The sequence below is a fragment of the Falco biarmicus genome, chromosome 2 (genome assembly GCF_023638135.1).
Source record: "Falco biarmicus isolate bFalBia1 chromosome 2, bFalBia1.pri, whole genome shotgun sequence".
NCBI lineage: Eukaryota > Metazoa > Chordata > Aves > Falconiformes > Falconidae > Falco > Falco biarmicus.
In genome coordinates this window covers 29643188-29664615 of record NC_079289.1, presented here as the reverse complement: position 1 = coordinate 29664615, position 21428 = coordinate 29643188, and the positions used below count along the sequence as shown (strand labels likewise).

General features: G+C 43.1%; 1 protein-coding gene across 3 annotated transcripts in view; it reads right to left on the bottom strand.

Annotated features, from left to right (window-relative positions):
- Positions 1-20731, bottom strand: part of DHRS12 (dehydrogenase/reductase 12) — a 28222-nt gene extending 7491 nt beyond the window's left edge. For 2 of the 3 annotated variants that reach the window (XM_056327587.1, XM_056327588.1), the window contains exons 1-5: positions 20617-20731; positions 20066-20199; positions 17077-17159; positions 10258-10350; positions 8804-8885 (exon numbers count right to left, since the gene is read on the bottom strand). In XM_056327587.1, the coding sequence (XP_056183562.1) occupies positions 8804-8885; positions 10258-10350; positions 17077-17159; positions 20066-20199; positions 20617-20672 (448 nt within the window). In that variant the 5' untranslated portion in view covers positions 20673-20731. The remainder of the gene's footprint in view (positions 1-8803; positions 8886-10257; positions 10351-17076; positions 17160-20065; positions 20200-20616) is intronic. The other variant, XM_056327589.1, reaches the window with a different exon arrangement.
- Positions 20732-21428: the final 697 nt, after the last annotated feature.

The window sequence follows — 21428 nt, the reverse complement described above, 5'->3', positions numbered from 1 at the left end:
CTGATTGTCACGGGAGACTGCTGCGATGCAATAAAAAAATATATAAAAAAAAAATCACTTCAGTACAAGCTGAGAGCCTGGATTAAATTTTGATTTGTCATTGACCCTTCAAATGCAAAGTAACATCATGTTTTGGTTAAATAAGCTGCATCTCCTAAAGGCAGAGCTGCAATGCACCAGCTATGGCGATGCTTCATTTTACTGTCCTGCAGATTAATTTACGCTTTTAAAGGGCTTCATGTTGATTTGTTAGTTCTAAAGGGATGCAAAGATGAATGCATTAACATTGCCTCACTAACAACTGACTTTTGTTTTGTTTTCCAGCTGGATGAGAGAAATACTCAGTGCCAAAAATCCTGCTTATAGCAGCTACAGCTTGTCAGAAGTTTATGTGCTTATTTAAAACCACAGAGTAACTGCAAAGCCAGCATCTCCCCTCTTTCTCAAGTTCATTAAGAATTCAGTAAATCCCACAGAGCCAGAGCACTCCATCTTTTTGCCCCACAAAACCACTTGCAAATTTGCTTTGAGGCAGAGCACAAAAAGACCAGTTTTGATCTCAGCTTCCTATGCTAAGCACTAGTATCTCAAAACACACACAGATGTGATGCATCAGGCATTAAAACTGAAACATTTAATTTCTCCAGCTACTAAATACTTCACCAACTATTGTCCCCATTTGAAGTGTTCAAACACAAACTCCTTAGTACTTTAACAAATATACTTAGATATTATATGTCCTTGTTTGCATGGGCTGGTCTGTCAGGCAGAACAGCCTGGACAAGAAATTTAGTATAATAATAGTAGAATAAGTATACCTTATTAATAAGGTATATTTCTAGTTGAAATACATCATCATCAATTGAAAACTCCACATTTTTATTCATGCAAAAGCTGGCACACAGTTTGATAGTTACATTTAAACAAACAGGAAGAATGCTAAGTGCAGCAGTGTAGAGGCCTGGCACAGCCACGTACCTCATGGCATGTATTTTGCCAAGCACAGCTGTATTGCAGCACACAGTAATATAGAAATGAATTTCTAAGTAAAAGAAGAAGCTGCAGATTAATGTGTTGCCTGCCACAGTCCTTATAAAAACATGAACTGCATTACCAGTAAAAAAAAAAAAGCAAAAAAGGAAAATTTTAGTATTTTTAGTTAAAAAAAAGAAAAAAAATTGCAAGGAAAACCAAGGCTGATATGGTAGAAGAAACTATATTTCCCTCTTCCCTGACTCAAGGAAATCAAGACAACATCCAAATTGTATATCCTTTTGCTAATAACTGATAATTAATATCAGTGTACTGGACATCTGCCTTTCCAAAATCAAGACTTCAGCGTTCTAGTATGCTTCCTTGACACAAAAATAATTTTTGCCTGTTAAAGGAGAGACTTCCTCCCACAGAGCTTAGTTAAAAATGGTAAAGCCTATAAAATGTGATTACTTCTTAATTATCACTGTGTTTAAACCATACAGGAATTTTTGAGTTTTCCTTTGGTTTTGGTTTTCTAAATTGTTTAAAAAGACCAAAAGTGAACACAAAGGTGCATGGAGGAAAAGGTGATGATCAACAGCGATGTGCCTTGCAATGAAAGCATTAAGCATTGAGTATCTTGATGATCATGCCCCTCCTCTGAGAGGACCTTCAGGATTCTACCAGAAACAAAGACCTTTTTTCCCCACAAAACAAGAACTGCCACTACTCCAGGGGGATTCTGCAAAAAGTGTGTCCTTGCCTCAAGCAGATACTCTGTAAACAGAGATGCTCAGCCTTGAGGCCACCACGTTTCCTAGTGCCTGTTCCTCAGCAGCTGTATCCACCACGGAGGAGGAACTGAGAGCCCTCTAGGACACACAGCAACTGGGAGCAGGATGTTTCTGTCTGAACAGTTCTCCTGGACTATGGCCCACTTCTTGCACAGGTCTGAGTGCCTGTGGAAAACAGCAGGCTACTTTGAATTACTCACATGACAGAAACTCAAGCCGCAGCCATTCTCTCACACACACCTCAGATCAGATGAGCTACGAGTCTGCAGGGAGCTGTGAGTACACCTACAAGGCAGTGCTGGACATACAGCTGTACTACCTGCGTCTATGACTGTGTGACGGGGGCCAGACTCTTATATATCACTTTTTTTCTACCATCAGAATGTATATTCTCTACACGGCCTGAAATTTTGACTCCCACTGGTGAAATGGTGGGAGGAAAAAAAATAAATTTGCAGTGAAACAGTTTACAACACTTCCCCTTGAAAAGGAGTATTTGCTGTGCCACAAAGGAGACCAGCAAGATGAATTTGGGAGCTTGCTCAGAAGCAGCAGGAATGCAGAAAAGGGTGAGTAACCACCCAGTCCATCACCCCCACATCCAGGATTTCATCTTGCCCTCACTGAACTCTGCTGAGGTGAAGAGTTGACTAGAAAAACCTCACGGAGAAGCTACAGCCCTGTTCTGTGTAATGAGTTTTGACACAGTACTTGCTGGCCATATTTTCTCCAGTTAAAGAGGCTCCTGGGATTGATGCACAATTTCTTTAAAGATAAACATCCTCTCAACATTTGCTTTTCTTTGGAAAAATTCCTGTAGGTTTTATGTCTTGAAGCTGAGCTCACATAATAGGAAATCTTGTACAATACAGTGTAATTAAAACCTTCCTATAAGGATACAGCAACTCAACCATTACACACCATTCAACCGACTCTATCATATGGTAGATTAGACAGCGTGGGTTGTCAGTCTGTGCATTACACATGGCAATTCCAGTAAAAGCAATAAGCACAGCACTTAACGAGAACACAGTTTGTTCATACATACTCCCTCCCAAGTGCTGATCACATTAATATGTTTCATGTTTACTTGCTAAAAAAAAACCACAACAAACCAATAAATTGAATCACCATGCATTCCCTTGTGGCCCATTTTGTAATTGCTTCACTTGCATTGAGATCTTCTCAACTTAGTTGAGTAATCCAATATTGTGCTTTAATTAGCAGCTCCCATTTTTAACTCTGTACAGTGAACTCCCCTGTCAACCTGTATGACCAGTAATTCAGTGGTTTCACAATCACAGAGTGAAATTTTAATGATGTGAGTATAGAAAATGAGCTGCTATGGAGATAAACATTCAATTTGTACATTACGTTATTTAAAAAAAAAAAAACCAAACCACAAACTAAAAAAAAAAATAAAAATCAGCCTGTCTGCTTCACAAACTCCTAAATAAAATTACGCTACCTTTCACATGACCTGAAGTAGAAGCTGAAGGGACTCTGTGGAAAACACTGTTGTTAGGTCTTGTGGGAAGGTCACTCTGCATGTTCTTGTGAGACTTGGTTCACTGAGCATCTCACCATCTCCACCAGGGCCCAACGAAAGTGAAAGCTATTCCCGAGAAGGGGGCAGAAGTCTACAGTGTATCAGACACTAGTCTGCCCCACAGAAGGCTACAAACCTTTCTGTACTAGAACATGAAACTAAGCAGAACACAGAATAGCCCTAAGGGCAAATATAAACAAAGACCAAAGGCAGATTTCTCAAATGCTGCTGTTTTAACTCAAGATTTAGCCTGTTAAGACCTGGAAGAATCCTTCGAATTCATACATTTCAGACTTGGAAATCAACCGGGTATCACATATAATAGTAGAACACATACTCCTATCTGCTTTACAGATTTAAAGTGACCCCAAAACCTGTACTTTAAGATTGATTTATAAAGAAGATTATGGTTCCAGCAGAAGTAATATTGTAAAGCCACTACCTGTTTATAACATCAAATTAATTGACGATACAATTACTGCTGACCCTAGTGTCTTGGTGGATTCTAGAATAGTTTTTGCTTGATGTTCTATTTGGCAATTAGTGGTAAATTGTTGGTGAGGTTTTTAATCTGCTAACATTCAGATAAGGGCAGGCAGCCAGCACTACACTCAGTGAAGTTTTCCATCTGCCTGAGCTTTGCAGTATTATTAGGAACACTGTTATTTCAACTGTGAAAAAAGGGGAACAAAAAAAGCCCCTGAAAAAACCTTTTACTGTACAGATTTCAATAGCTCATTCATCTGGTAAAAATCGGTTAAATTGGCTTGCTTTTCTTATGTTCAAGTCTTAAAAAAACCACCCACCCCACCTCCCCCCCAAAAAACCAACAACACACAAGCAAAACCCACCACCACCAAAAAAACCAAAACCCAGAACAAGCTGACATTCTTCCTTGACCTGGTTATCTTTCCAAGCCTTCAGTTTCTGCAGTTGCAAGTAAGAGACCTCCCTGAGTCTGTTTCCTTAGTGCAAGATCAGGAATGAAGATTTTAGTGTACTGTCTCTGAGGGCCAATTCCACCACACTAGTAATAACCGAGAGTGTATAGGAAGAGCTAATGAACATGAAGACAAAATAAAGGTTTACATTTCCCTTGAATTACAAAGCTCAGCTCATAAGGGTTCCTCTGTGTGCTGGGAACCTAGGTTTCAGTACAGACAGTGGATGTGCAATTATATTCAACCTTATCCTTTCATGTAGTACCTCTCATCCATAAGTCTCAAAGCTCTTTAGAAAGAAAATTGGTATCATAGTCTTTTCACAGGTGAGGCTGTCTTGCCAAAGATCAGGCGCTGACCTCATGGCAGATTGACAGCTGGTATCCAAGTTGCCTGACTTCCGAGTAGTTCGGAACACAGTCCATCATGCCACACTGGCTTGTGCGAAGCACCAGTTAGATACACAGGGAAGAGGCTGACAAATAACCATACAGGTTAGGCAGTTTGCCGTGGATGGGCTGTACTGCTACAGTAGTAGAAAAACATCTTATTTCCTCTGGCCCTACCCCTTCTTGCACAGAGTAAGTTTATATGGCTATATTACTAAAACATGAGAGTGTGTTAGCCTGAAGAAAAGATGCATACTGGGAGCATCATTTATTTATCTCTGAGTGTGTTTCAGCATCCCCTTGGCTAGTAAGTAGCAATAAAAATGTAACATATATGCCATTTTTCCATGTCAAGCAAGAAGATGTGTTGAGTAAAAGTAAAGTGAGGCAGGCTATGAAATAGAGGAACCAGGATCATTTCAGCTAACTGTCTAATGCTTCAATAAGAACATGCTGCTGCTGCCTCCACTTGCCTACCAATGCTGACAGTTTTTTTCCCAAATGACTGAATACTGCCAGTTTCAATAGTCTTTGTTGGGAGTTTTACTAAAACAAGTAAAATAAAATAAATTTAAAAAGAAGGTGTTGACTCAGAAGTCTGCAAGTCTCATCAGAAGAAATGACTGCTTGTCACTGCCCACCTCCTGTGTAGATACAACCCTGAGTACAAGGCCTGCCCGCAGGAGGAAACGTAAGGGCAATAACACACAAACTAAAGGATACACAAATAAAATATGCCCATCAGGATTGGCAGCTTCCCAGGAAATCTGCCCACATTACCCCAAGCCAGTTGCTCAGTTTCATAGTGAAGGTGTGATTCAACCAGCAATGCGCCATTTCAGACTCATGTCTGGCTATTGCTCCCACATTACAGTCTAAGTGCTCCAACAGCTATTCTGCTCTCTGTACCTTCACTGAGCTCCAGCAATCAGAGCAACAGTTCTTGGGGATCTAGCAGGGAAAAAAGGTAAGATATTTCATGTGACAGTAACAATAGAAACACGAGCAACCACACGGCATTTGTGCCTGAGCCTCATTTTAAGGATGCTAGGCACCAGCACAGATACAGCTGCCACTGCCTGCTCAAAGCAGTTTAGTTTGATCTTGAATGTCAGACAAACTACACAAAACCTGAACTACCAACCTGCATTTTGCATTTTCACAACCGTCACCCACCTGCTTATTCCAACACCACTAGAGAGGACTCTGCACCTCCTGTTTAAGTGAGCCATCCTCAACTACCCAGCCATGGGCATTTCACATTAAGGGAAGTTTACTTTATATTCTAACTAGGATTATTTTCTTACATATTCATCTTACCCACCAGAGGCCTTATGCATTCATCTGTGTCCCTTTATGTCTAAGAAAAGATTTGGATATAAAGTATGTTTCACAAGACAGATAGATCAATTAGAACTGAACTCTAACACCCATTATACTCGAAAACAGACTAACAAGTCAGTCAAGAGGAAAATATTCCTAGACTGGATTTAGAAGTGCCACAGCATTTCAGACACCTAAATGAGCAATTCTACAGCTTATATAAATGTTAATCAGATATCAGATACAGAATTCAAAGACTCTGCCCTGCATTTAAAGCATGTTATATTTCAGAGTCTTGCATTCTTAGATAGTTACAACCTACACACTCCTTTGCTAGACCAGAGCTAAGATCCAAGGGTAGAAACAGACAGTGGAAGAAAGATGGAAGGAACACCCTGTATGTGAAGATCTGAAAAAAGCATTAAGATTATTCCACCTTATTTCTGCAGAAATCAGGCAGTCATGAGTTACTGCTTCCATGCTGCTGCCAAGGCAGACAACTGCAGATTTTCAAAAAAGGGGTCTGGGTCTCGAGCCCATGTCACCCTTCAGGCATTACCTTTTCTGGGGAAAGAGGCAGAGAGGGGAATTTAGTTTGTTCTCTCAGACCACATTCTAGTTTACAGCCAGCCTATGTACCAGCCATATCTAATTTAGCCAAGTTTTTCTCTGGGAACCTATAACCTATAACTGATACAGAAATAACTTCTTCAAAGCGAAGCACACCCAAAGGTACCTAGTGCTTAGGGAAATTGCTTAACACAGGATCTACTCTGACAGGCCTTTCTCCATACAGCTTTCTCCTACTATAACTCCAGCAGATGTGATTTATTACCCCATCTCTGACTTTGACGAAAAACTCTTGCAATTTGTTGATAGCATTGGTCCTTCACGTGTGTCTGACCTGCAAGCACAGAAACTTTTCCCTGCAGACAGGCCCTTCCCACTCAACCAAGTTCTAAAAGCTTCAAAATTTAATCCTTATTGTTGCCTAGACACAACCTGTCTCCGCAAACAACCTGGGCCTTGTCTGAACTCTGCAGAAAAGTTGGACAATAGAGGATGACTTACCTGTCTCACCTTATCTGCTCAAATGTGCAATTACCTCCTCGACCTTTCTATACATTCATGCAGCAAGTGATATACAGATGAATAAAGGAGATCTATATGTAACATTCCTAAAAGATAATACAGGCATTTTCCTAGTTCACTACAATCGTAATTCTGCTTCCTCTGTGCAGCTGTATATCTGTTATGAGGCTGATTTACAGCTGGGAAAGCAGAACTTGCTGCTTCTACTTGTGTTATAAAATCTAATTCAAGTGATGCACAGTTCCTCAGAAATTAATTTCCTTAACGTTTAAAACTAAACCAAAACTTGCTTTCATGTTCATACTGTTGCCTTTGTTTGACTCTGCTTCTCTCTGGAAGAACTGCACCTTCGCACATCACTAGATTTTTGTTTGAAAGACCACAGGGGGGTTAAACTAACTTAAGGTGAATAAATCTCTCAAGGCAGAAGTGCTCGCACTTCTAGCTAGGGGAAATATGATGGCAAAATAAAATTAATTTTGAATGTTGTCCATAAGAAACAGAAGAATGTTAGCAGAAGATTAACTTGAAGAAAATGAATCTGTGCCTTTATACTTGAATTAATTGTCAGTTTAATGTAGTTAGACGTGCAGAAAAAATAAGCTGTATGCACCATATCAGTTAAGCACAATACATTTATACATAAAAATGTTAGTTTTCAGAAGTAAATAGGAGTTAAGGAAGCAACACAGGAAAAAGGCTAAGAATAAAACCCAGCAGTGGTTTCCAGGCTATATTAGTTCTATAAATGCCTGATCTTTATAGCCTAAGCTTCCCCCTTCCTCATCCCAAATACTGATGAACAGGAGGAAGATACAGAAACAAAATTCCGCCTTAATGTGTCACTTCTAAATATATAAAAGACAGTCTTTTGAGAAAGCCACCTACCCTGCATGGAGGCAGAGGGGGGAAAAGAGAGTGTCAGGACTGTCAGCTGATGCAAGTACCACAACTCTCTTTGCAAGAGGTGCAGCTTTCAGCTCTACAGATATTAGTGGTAGCAGACGGCTCTTCCCACTGCTGGCTGGCTGTTTGCTCACATCTTTTCCACAGCTTTTGTGGGGGAACGTTTCACTTTGCTCATTGTCTTCCCTGCTCATCCACATCTCTCCCTTCCCATTTGCTTCCCTCATTTTGTCCATGTTATACCTTCACCACAGAGTTCATGGGGTATTCCCATTATATGTGGAGTGCCTAAGACTTACCCAGTACTGCTCAATCATTTGACTAGGTGTTGCATCTGTTTGAGAGTATCCAGGGCACTATATAAGGCACAGCCTTCCTACACAGTGCCTCTGTCACATCAAACAGGGCTGATCAAGCCTACTGAAACATTTGAATGTCTTTTTAAACATCTGAACATGCTCCAAGCTCTATCCAAGCCATAGAAGAACACTTATTAAAAAGAGAGCATCATTAGCAGCACTGCTTGGAACAAAGTTCCCTAGCAAATTTCAGAATCAATTTAAGTAAATTTATCTGCATTTGTCCACTGCTATGCTAAATAAAGTCACTGATATGAGAACAAGTGAAAGAAATGGAGAAATTAACAGAACTAAAACGAAAAAAGACACTCCAAACTAGCTGTAATATTTCTTTTCCTTTCCTGCTTCTTCCCTGTCATAGCAATGGTATGGTCCCTCTTTGAGCAGGAATACATAACTCATGAACCCAGATGTAAAAAACCATACTTGCATAATCAAATTAAGTATATTTCAGAACTAAGCCTTCAATACTCACCCAAAGTGTTTGTTGCAAAGTTTTTTTCAAGTCCATCTTCAGTTAATTCTCTGTTATTCACCATACAACCTGCATTGTTGACCTGTAAGACAACTCTTGTAAACAAAAATGTATCTACACAAATATCTACAAACAAATTCACACATACAAGCAGACCATGTTAGTTTGCAACATAAAGCTACAAACTGTTTTAATAAATCTTGCTACTCCAAATCACACTACTCTGTTGATGACCATAAAGGTTCTTTACAAAAAGAAGGATCTTCAGAGAAATGGCTCACCACACATGGTAGTAAACAAAGAGCCAAGTCCTCTTCACGCCTTACTCCATGTTTTTAAACTTCTCTCACAGAAAGTAATATGCAAGTTTTAGAGCAAATATTAGAACGTAAATAAGCAGTGTAGTTTTAGTCTCATCTAAGAGACAGCACTGACCCCACATCACCCACACTAATGGTCATGTATTCTCCATTAAGGGAAAATTCACTGTGGGAAGCTGTGCAACGTGCAGTAGAATGGCTCACAGGAACTCCCATCCTCAGCAAATTAAAATAATTAGCTCCAAACTTGGCAGATTAGCCAGGCCAGCAGGCTGCTGCATCCTAGTTAGCCCTGAGAAGGGCACAGCTAACCAGCAGAGGTGCTTCACATTGACTTTGTGCCCTGGTTGTAGGGACCCCAGTTTTTCTGTCTGCCTGGCAATCCTGAAGATACCCCGTCTGACTCACACGTTGCTAAAACAGCACTGCACCACACAGCTGGATGCATTGTAAGGTAAAACTTCATGAACAGCCAGAAGTTTGCAAGCTATGTGTAGCTAGCACATTCTCAGACACAATTCTTTCTTTGCTCCAACATCCAGAGGAACCTCAAGCTTTACCTTCCCACCTCAAAAAAAGAAATACACATCATTCACTGCCACTCCTCAAAAGCTGTTTTCCCATTTCCATCAGAATTTCCTCATCTAGCAAGCACCAAAACAACTGCTCCAGATGCCTCAGTTTTAGTACAGCACCCAGAGCAAATTTTCACTGGTAAATAAAGGGGAAAGTGTACTGAGCCCTTACCAGCCATGATGCTTAACTGTTTGCTCTCTCCCTGGCTCTGTTTTAGACTGGTCTAACTTGACTTTCTATAAAAGTTTAATGTTTAAGAAAGACTAGCTTTAAGAGGGACAAAGTTATTAGTAATGAAAGTCAAACAGAAAACATATGGTAAGAACCTCAAAAGATGCAGCTAAAAAATTACTGCTTGTCTCTTTTTTTGTAGCATATCTCTGTATGTGAGCTAAGAACGGACAAGAGCAAACAGACCATGGAGACTACTGCAAACGCATTTAGAGAAAACCAAGCAGAGAATTTTGAGCCAAGTTGTGAAATCTACACTACCAGTTGGACAAATTCATAGGCTACACACACCAAAGACAGACACATGATTTAAGTATGCAAACTTACCAACACATTTAATTTATGTTCATTTTTGAATTTTTCAGCAAACTTCCAGATTTCTTTGGGATTAGATAGATCCACAATATGGAAGAAGATATTCTAAAGGAAAAAAAAAAAAAAAAAAAGTAAGTTACAATCAACAGGGACAGTGAAGAGACCCTGCTCACTGTTAAGGCCTGCCTAGGTGAAAAAGTATCTAAGCAGTATGAAAAAATCTCTCTAGAACACAACTAAAACACTGAGGTTAACATGCACAACTAGGAAATCTAATTCTAGCCCTTAAAACATGTTTAGTGACTTGGTTCAGTTGCTTCTGAGCCATAGCTTTAATGCTGAATTTATTAAGAGAGCCCTACTTAGATAAATGTATGTGACAGTCAGGCATAGCAGAGAACCAGAAAAATATTGCAAAGCTTGCAAAATTTCTGTTTTAACAAGTCATACAGCAACTTTCTCTTCAGCTGAAAGCAACTTTCCAAAGAAATGCTCAAGGTCACAGGATCAGAGAATAATTTAGGTTGAGAGGGGTCCTCTGGAGGCTGCTTGGTCCCGCTGCCAACTCAAGGCAGGTAACTAAGATCAGGTTGTCCAGAAAAGTTTTATTTCCAAAGATGGAGATTCACCAGCCTCTCTGAGCACCATGCTCCAGTCTTTGACCACCCTCATGGTAAAAAAAAATCTGCCCTACTATCTAGTCAGAATTTTGCCCTGTTACAACGTGTGTCTGCTACCTCTTGTCCTTTGACTGCAGACCTCCAAAAGAAGCATGGCACTGCCTTCCCTACACCCTCCCATCACGGGGCTGTACACTACAGTGTGTACCCATCTCAACCTTCTCAACACTGAATGAGCCAGTCCTCTTAGCCTCTCCTTATACATCACACGTCCCATCTCCCTAGTCACCTTGGCAGCCATCTGCTTGACTTGCTCCAGGACATTGATGACTTCCTTGTCCTGGGGAGCTCAAAACTGAGCACGGAACTCCTCCTGTGGTCTCACAGTCTTAATGGAGAGGAAAATGCACTTCTTTCAGCCTGCTGGCTACACTCACATTCATGCAGCCTGGGGTGTGGCTGGCCATCCTTGCCCCAGGGCACACTGCTCACTCAGGGACAACTTGAAACTCTCAGGTCCTTTTCTGCAAAGCTGCTTTCCAGCCAGCTAGTCCCAACCTGTACTACTCCATGGGGTTGCTCCATCCCACGGCAGGATTGTGCACCTGCTCCTGGTGAACTTCATGAGGTTCATGTCAGCCTATTTCGTCACCTGTTAAATCCCTCTGAATAGCAGCCCTGCCCCCCAGCTCCCTCTCCTCATTTAAGACCTGCAATCCGATAAAGATTGCACTTCACTCCGTCCAAGTTGTTAAAAGAGATGCTAAACAGGTTTTGCCCCTGTACTGACTTGTGGGGGATGTCACTAAAAAATTTTAACAGATCAGCTTTTCACTGTTGATTGTCATTTTTGAGCCAAATGTTCCACTTTTCCCCCCAGCTTGTTATCCACCAGTTCAAACAACATGTCTCCAAACTGGCTACAAGGATACTAGACCACGTAAAAAGCAAAGTTAAGGAAAGAGGCAAGCACTGCTCTCCTCTTGCCCACAGGCAGAGTCATCTCACCAAAGGCAGCAATCAGGACAGTCAGGCCAGGTTCGCCCTTTACATGCTGTTTTTTCCACAACTACCTTTCTGTCTTTCATGGCTTCCACAAGGATTTGCTCCATAGTTTTCCCAGGGACCAAGGTGAGGCTGACCAGCCTGTAGTTCCCCAAATCCTGCTTGCCTTTTTTGAAGGCGAGTGGTTTGTCTTTTTTCCAGTTAACGGGAAGCATCTCCCACTTTGAGGAGGTTTCCCATGAAGATCAACCATCTTTCTCAGTGCCTTTTGCTCCTCATGGCTGCCTCCCATGGGATCCTGCCAACCAGGTCCATTAAAAGACAAAATCTGCTTTTCTAAAACCAAAGATTGTAATTCTACTCATTCTTCTCACCTGTCTCAATCTTATATTCCAGTCTCATGGCCACTTCCACCAAGACAGCAATTCAAGACTACTATTTATAGCAGGTCCAGCAGAGATCACCCGTAGCTGGCTTGTCCAACACTCATAAAAAAATTGTCCTCATTGCTCTCCAGAAATCTCCTGGACTGTATCAGGGTGGTTCAAGTGCTCCATGGCTACCATGACCTGTGATGATGGGGCTTCCCTAGCCTTCTAAAAAACCACTCTGTCTACTTCCTCTACTTCATCAGGCAATCCGTAGTAGACAGCAACCACAATGTTATCAACATCGATTCTGACCTACGTGCCTTACCCATAAGCTCTCAACTGGCTTATTACCCATTTCAGAGCAAAGCTCCATGCATTCAAGCCATTTCTTTGCGCAGAGCACAAATCCTCCACCTTGTCTTCCCAGCTTGCCTTTCTAAAAGGGCCTGTATACAACCCATTCCAGCACTCTAGTCATGTCAGCCATATCTCTCTAATCCCAGTGAGATCACAGCTCTGCAACTGTGCATGGATTCCTGTGTTTCCTATGCCAGAAGCATTCATGTACAGGCATCTGAAATGGGCTCGTAGTCACGCTGCTTTCATACAAAAACTAAGATTCTCCTCCATGTTCTGTCCCCTAGACACATAACCACTGTCGCCATGACTCCACTGGGCTTGGTCACTATCCCCCAGTGAAACCACTCCCTCCTCACTAGCTTAGCACACCTGTTGGCAAAGATACTCTTGCTCCACTTTGCCATTCCTGCTCAGCAACGCTCAAGAGGTCATAAAGGCCAAAACCAAAGTGACACCAGCTGCACCTTCAGGGTGTCTGTGCTCCTGCACAAGCCCTTTGCTTTCACTGGAAGGATTTAGGAGAGCATTACTTGAGCCCCCATGCCCTTTATCCTCTATAAGGCACTCTTGATTAACTCAGGGTCACCCCTCACAATGTCATGGGTGCCCATGTGGTTGGGCAACAAGAGATACTGGCCAGAGGTCCAAATGAGCCTCAGCAGCCTCTCCACAACACCATGGATGTGAGTCCCTAGCAAGTGACAAACCTCTCCAGACATCGAGCCAAGACTGCAGATGGGTGCCTCCAACCCCCCCAGGGAGGGAGCCTCCAACCATTATCACCCACCACTTCCTCCCAGTGCTGACAACAGTTCAGGCTCATCTGTCTCCACACTTCCCCTGACAGAGCTTGTTCTTCCTTATCTGTTACCATGGCACTATACCTATAAATGCACATCTGCTGGCAGATAACAAGCCTGCCTTGTGTTGCCAGCAGTCACAAGCTTCCATTCCTCCCCATCTTGGGAGTCTCTATCCACTGCTTATTCAAGCACAGTTTCTATCTGTCCCTTCTGTGCAATGTTGGGGTTTGTGCTCTTCCACCCTCTGCAAAGACCTTGTCAATATCCTGTTTCTGTTCGCTATGGGTATGCAGCCTGCTCATCTCCTGCCGTTGCTTCACCCAGAAGCCCAGCACCTCAACAGCAGAACCCAACCGATAAGGCCACCGTCATGCTCCACCCCAGGCTCAGGGAGAAGTACCAGTGACTCCCTGCAGCCCAATATCTGCCACATCATTCCTCTGGAGCTCTGTCTGGGCCAGCCTCCCATGTGCCAGGCACAGCTGCTCCAACCAGGGCAGGAGAGCACACTTCCAGGTGCATCACTGCACCCACTCCAGCTGTCTCAGTGTTGGGTACCTTCTGCAACCCCTTCCGTGCTAACTGCTGCATTAACTGCTAAGTCCTTGTTAGCCACCCCATGTCACAACAGTCTTGCAATGTTTTGACATACTTATGACCAGGAATGTGGATACAATAGAACAAAAAAAGGAAAAGCTTGACATAGAGCAAATTTATAATTTTCTAAACCACTAAAGCTAGAAATATCGCCTCTCTCCAAAACATCACAAACCTTTTACTGTTTGTTACAAGCAATTCTCTTGCTTTTTGCAGATTTGTGTTCTACCTACCTAGTACAAGCACAGTGGCATTTATCATAGGCATACAAAAGGCATGTCAACTCCTACTCTTCTCCTAGATAGCACTTAGTCTCAAAGACATACCACAGATAGTCTTATGAAGTAACCCAGGAAAAGGCAGCTTTAAAATAATTATGCAGAGGAAATGTTCTCATGCAAAACAACAAATAATCATTAAAGGGCCTCCACTCTTTCCAAGTTGTTTCTTTAAATACTCATCATACAAGCAAATAAGATGAGCAAAGAAGCTGAGAAAATTATAAGACATTATTCCCTGCGTATAATTCTGCTTCCCTGAAGATAAGAAACGCATGACTCTTCCTCTCTAACCATTGGATTTCAGCTTCTTAGTTGAGTTACGTCAGAATTTTCTCATGGTAATGTTAATTTCTGACCAAAAACCTAACACTGCTCTACTGTTTCTAACTGGATACCTCTCTTAAAGCTTTCTACTTTTAAAGCTACTACCACTATGTAGTAGTACAGAAGAACTGAACTTTTTGGGACAGATGTTCAATATTACAAGTGATTTCAGAGACTGAAAAACACCTAAATCAATAATTGTCTGCTGAAGACTGTCACATTGGCTCAGAAAAAGGATGCACAGGCCTGTTCCCTATAAAAGTCCTTAAGGTAGCAAAGCCATTTTCAAAGTGAGACCTAATCTCTGTGATTAGATCTACTTTAACAGGTTAGGGGAACTTCCCGGTTCCCAGGTCTAGGTGCACCTGCCTGCCAAATAACAACTCCGTTTCAGCACCAAACTCCAGCTGGTGTTGCTGTGGAAGATGGAAAAAATCTTTGGTATATGCTACAACAGGATCTCTGTCCAGATGATCAAGTTAACAGCTCAAGGAGGAGGAAGTTAAGTCTGGATAGAGCTTGTCAAGTTGCAGATATGGTACTTTATTATCTCCCTGGATTGCTTCTGAATGAGTATTTATAAAGAGGGATGTTCTAGTGGACTCCTTATCAAAATGACTCTTCCCAATACAGTCGCATGTCCCACAGGGTCTCTTTTACAGCTTGTCTAACACTTCACCGAACGCTGCTTTTTGTACAAGTACCCTGTCCCCAGGGTCTCACACAAGTTCTGCAGTGCTCTCAAACTCTTCCAAGACTAGAGAAACTACAGATTTGCAGCATACCAAGAGTGGGAATGCAGTAATTGTGCTGCTTTTAGAGGAAGAACATTATTTGCCTCAAGTTTTGTTTCACCAAATGACAAAAAATAGAACATGAAGGAACCTTCAGAGGTCATCAAACTTACCCTTCTTCCCAGGCTGTCTGTCTGCAGTTAGAAAAGACAGTAACACAGATAATCACCAGTCTTACTATAGCCATGGGATTACACAGTTACAGACAGCTGGAAAGTATTATTTTCTACATAAGGACTGATCTAATTCACCTCCATTAAAGAACTGAAGTGTAATGCTGGTTGTGTCACACTAGGGAGCTGAAACCAAAGAGCAGAAATTTAGTCAATATGGTATCTCTAACCATTAAAAGCCTTCAGAAATTTTGATTCACATTAAAAACTATTACTGGAATCAAACCACTGTGTTCGAGAGCCAAGTCACTATTTAAAATTAAGACAGATCTCCATCCAAGTGTTGTGAGTTAACCTCAGTAGGCAGCTAAGCCCCACACAACTGCTCGCTCACTTCCCTCCCAATGAGATGGGGGAGAGAACTGAAAGGATAAAACTGAAAAAAATTGTGGGTTAAGTAAAGATAGGTTAATAAGTGAAGTACAGCTGTGTGTGCAAACAAAGCAAAATAAAAAAGAAAAATCCTTAGTTTTGTTTGCCTGACTTTTCATTGTCAGGCAAGTGTTTAGCAATCCCCAGGAAAGCAGGCCTTCATGACATGCAACAGTGATTTGGAAAGTCAAACAGCGTAATAGCAAATGTCCCCCCCTTCCTCCAGCTTTTATTGCTGAGCATGACATCATATGGTATAGGATATCCCTTTGGGCAGTTGGGGTCAGTTGTCCCAGTATGTCCCTTCCCAACTTTTTGTGCATCCCCAGCTACTCGCTGGTGGGGCAGCATGAGAACCAGAAAAGGTACTGATGCTGGGCGAGCACTGTTCAGCAACTAAAACACAGGTTTTGGTCACAAATCCAAAACATACCACTATAGGAGCTGCCATGAAAAAAATTAACTCTATCCTAGCCAAAACACAAAGATAGAAAGATAATGACTGCACTCCTCCATAAGCACACCCTCCTGAACAATTAGTAAAAGCAACAGTGCCAGCTACAGGGGGATACTGTACAGTGATATATGCAGAAGCAAAAAGAATATGTAACAGAAGGGAAGAGGTAAGGAAGAGAAATTACAAAAAAAAAAAAAAAAAAAAAAAGAGATGGGAAAGTATGTAAAGCATGGAACTAGGACCACACACAGAACTTCACAGAGCAGCCAACCTTAGCAAATCAAGAGTGTGTTATTCAAACACATAAAACCTTCAACTCCAGTGCTGAGACTCATAAATGTTGTTGTTAAGAGTGTTGCAGTGCATTAACTTTTCAAAGCCTCAGCCACATAGTTAGGAATAGTAAGTAGGACATCACAAAACATATCAGCAACAAACATTAAGTAAAACAGCGTGCTGCTGGTGATGTTATTAATCATAGAAAACATCACCTAGTGAAATTAAATCACTTGAAACCAAGTGCGTGATAAGCTACTAGACATTTCCATGTCCGTATGAAACTACTATTGAAAACACAACAGCAAAATGACAGAACAGACTAAGTATCTCAAGGCCTCTGAGGTCTTTAATATTAATCTTCCTAAGAGTAAACAAAAGACTGAAAAAAAACTCACGTGATTGCCGGTTTCTGTCACTATTTCTCCTTTGGCAACCTCTGCCCGTTCTTTATTTCGGCAAACCAGATGAACCGTGCCACCTGGTGGATTTCGACAAGAAACACATTTTATAATTTATTACTATGTTTGGGGGAGGCATCAACAAAGAAGGAAGGCCGGGAAGCAATGTGCAATTTGCAGCTCTTGTTTGGGGTTAGTTTCTGATACAATCCAAATGAAACAAAAAACCTCTTGTGATTGCACACCAGTTTGCAGGAAATGGCCACAAACTGCAGCTTAGGTATCAAGAAAAAAAAAAGATGCAGAATTTCCATCCTTGCAGGTTTCAAGATCCAGCAAGACAAAGCAATGGCTGGTTTGATCTAGTGTTAGCAACAGTCTTGCTTCAGGTGAGATGCTGGACAAGATGACCTCTAGAGGTCCCTTCTAACCATCTTTTCTATGAAAGGAACATGCCGGGCAAGGCTCCTCTCAAAGGCCTGGATACTTATCATGACCTTATAACTTAGCTACCTTAAAGACACCCTTCAAGAAGGGGACCAACGTACAGGTAGGCATAATTCTTTTTAATTTTTATGCTTTGTATTCTCTGATCATCACAAGCAATATGTTACTCTCAGTCACAGGAATACCCGCACTCTACTTTTACCCATTTTTAAGGGTGTTTTAGGGGTTGCTAGCAATGCATCACTAGAAGGCTCAAGCAATATAATCCCAAAGGATTGATAATAGAAACAATGGTGCTGGGTCACTCTTCTAACACCTGGAACCCAAATGCAAGACACTAAGTCTACCTTCGGAATAGAGCAGTCACACTGCACAGCCCAGAGTGGGGTCTGATAATGAAATTTTCTGTCTACAAGAGAGGTTTTTCCACTGAGGACCACCATTGCAAGTATATTTGGCATGCAGCTAATGCAGCCAACAAGTTTCAAGGTTCTTTTGAAATTTTCTAACAGGGTCTGACTCCTCCACTGCACTGCCAGAGTTGACCGAGTTACTTTTACCAAGTTCATAACCGCAGGCAGCAGGGGGAAACTCCCGAATCTGGGATAATCATACAAATGACACTAACCAACAATTAATACAGTTTTGTCTTCATTTTGTGTTACACATGTACCATACATGGAAGGAACCATGCACAGACAGCCACCGAGTATTTCCAGATCAGAATGAAAGTTTTTGACCCAGGGAGAACAGATTTCATAAGCAAGACAAAAGGCAATCAAAAGGGGCAGCATCCAATGCTTGCTTCTTTGGCCATTCTCACAGTGACTGCAGGCTTCAGTGCAAAGGAGGGCTTTAGTTACAGATCTTAAGGCAGTTAAGGATGTACACTTGCAGATGTTTAAGGAGCTCTTCCCAAGACACAGGGTACAGCACAAGTAACGTGTACAAATTAGACACATGGAAGAAGTAGCTGGCCTTCAAGCTGATCAGGAACATTCTCATAGTCTACACTGAAAAATCTTCAGGGGAAATATTTGGGTTCTAAGGGCTCTGAATATGAACATTTTTCTTGATGTTAAGGAGAGGGGGAAATTTTGGTGTGACCTATAGGCTAGGAAAGGGATTTGAATATATTTTCCGTAGTAAAGATTGATGTTATTTGAACTTAAACAACACGTGGGAATTGTCAGAGTGGCTGGGAGAAGACTGTGTCAAACTGGAAATGCAGTTCAGAAGACACATGGGAAAGCCCAAATCTGTAATAGCCATAAGACACCAATACAGAGAGAAGCTGAACTCAGGCTAAAGAAGTTATCATCATTATTTACAAAAATATGAAGTGCTTGAAGGTAAAGCCAACATAGCTTTGTTATTCTTTTTGCCAAGTCTGAATTCCTTATTTCTTGTCATAGTGTACTTGAAGAGACTCAACTAGAAACTAGGGCCCCAACAACTGACATTGTGTTTCAGAGCGACAAGTTCAAGGACAGGATCAGTATCACTCTTTTAGGTCATTTTAACTTCATATACACAGCAACACAAACACAAGGTTCAGCCAAGCAGTCTGAACCCAAGGTTGTTCTTTGGGCTTCAAATACCAGACATGGTGACCAAATCCTATGCAGATCCAGTCATCTTGACAGCTTTCAAAACCTGGCAGTCACATCTGTTTATGAGCAAAACAGTCTCCAGACAAAGCACTATTTAGATAAGGCTATTATACATAATGGCAGTGGTGGGAACCTGAAATCAATCATATACTGGCTACTAGCACTGATGGGGATCTTTAACTCAAAGGCTCTTTCATGCTAATAATTTTGAATCAGTTTAACTGAGTCACCACTTCATAAGATAGTTATGAAACCTAGGCAGGCAAAGAGAGCAAAGAGCTGCAAGCTCCTCCCTTCCATTCTACGTGCCAAAACTCCTATCACAAGAAGTATTATTGTGTCAACTCTGAAAGGGGTTAGGTTTATCCTTCAACAGCAGCTAGTTCCAGTTCATACCATCTCCTTGCTTACAGAAAGCAACAGAAAAAAATGGTTGCTTGTAATCAGTTAAAGGGCACAAACTCCAGGTTATTATCACTCGGATCAAGTGCAGCTTCTTTTATACCCGCCCATCTCAGCTTAGCAAAGCCAATTGTTTTCTTTCATCATATGATACATTTGTAACTTCTTCAAAACTGTTCAAATTTAGCCAGGCTGCTACTTGTACCACGTAAGTCCTAAAAGCCTATAAGCCACAAACAGACCTCCATCCACCAGCACCACCACAAGGGCCAGATAGTTTCAGTAAACCTGCACTTAAGAAACACTTTGCAGATTGTCTCCACTAACGTGGTTTCATCACTCCAGTTTTCACAGCACTGATCATGCTTAAATCTCTAACCCCCACAGACTCCCTTGATAAATAACACGCCTGACCGCTCATCCCCAGGAGCTGCATTGTTGCACTTGTGCTGGAAGGGCAGGCCTGATCCCTTCCATCTTCTCCGTATGGACCCCTCAGGGCTCCTCATGCCTGCCCGGCTCACCTCTCCTCGCTATCTCTTTGGCTGTGGCCTTGCCAATGCCACTGTTGGCACCAGTGACCAGAAAGGATCTTCCAGCCACGTCCACCTCCACATCAGCTGGATTGAAGTGCTTGGAAGCAGACTCATAGCCGGTCCTGAATAAATCAGAGACACCTGTGAGAAACTAGAAGAGAGTACTTCCAAAAAACACAGGGGGCAGTTGAGAAGCGCTCTTCCCTCACAGCTCCGCGTGGGCTAAACACCCCCTCCTCCCCGTTATCCTCCGTGCTGGAGGGAGAGGCCAGGTATAGCACCAGTGACACTGCAGCGAGTGACATAGCGACAGCTGAAAGACTTTGCTCGCCGCAGGCCACACGGGCCAAGCCCTGAGAGGCGGGAGCCGGCCCGGCTGCAGTCCCGGGGCAGGTGCCTGAGCGGGCAGCTCCCACAGGGAAGGTGCTGACATCGGTCCGCTCAGGCGGAGCGGGGGAGGCTGCCATTAAAAATACACAGAAACCGAACCCCCAGAAACGGCCCCAGCCTGTCCGCAGCGCCCGCCCCGCCGCCTGTACCTCGTGTATTCCCGCAGCCCCTTCACGAACCACACGGCGTTGCGGTACCAGGACATGGCGCCGCTGCCGCCCACAGCAACGCCGCCCCGCCCCTGCCCTTACATAAGGCGCCCGGCCCGGCCCGGCCCTGCCCGCCGTTAGGTAACGGCCCGGGGCGGCCCAGCCCTGCCCGCCCGCCCGCTGTTAGGTAACGGCCCGGGGCGGCCCTGCCCGCGGTGGCCGCCGTCGTTATAGGCTGCCCGCCCGCCTGAGGGGCGAGGGCTAGGGCGGGTAGTGCATGCCTGTGGAGGGAAGTTGTACCCCCCTTCCTCCCCCGCAGCAGTTTGCGGGTTGTTTTTTTCTTATCCTTTCCGTTCCCCCCCTCCCTCGTCAGGCGGTGAGGGAAGGGGGCCGCTTCCAGCCGCCGGCCTGGGTGCCTCCGGCCAGCCCTGGGGTGCTTCGGCGGGTGCCGCAGTCCCCGGCCGCGGCGCCCGGTGGCGGCGGTGGCAGAGGGGAGGAGGAGAGTTTCCCTGGGCACCTGCCGGCCACAGGTGCCAGTGCCAGCCACAGCGACAGTGCTAGCCGAGCCGAGGCTGGAAATGGGGTGTCATTTTGGGAATGGGGAGCGCTTTGCAGGACCTGAGCCTGCATCCCCTGCTCTGGAAAGCTGTCCCAGGGATGCTCCTGCAGAAACAGCGACAGCTGTGTTGTGCCACACCAAGTAGCAGTTTATGTAAGAAAGAAACCTGTGAAATTCCCGGCTCCTGTTGATGGGTTATGGGATGCCTGTACACAAGCGGCTATTGCAGTAGGGGTAGTGAAACTGAAAATGT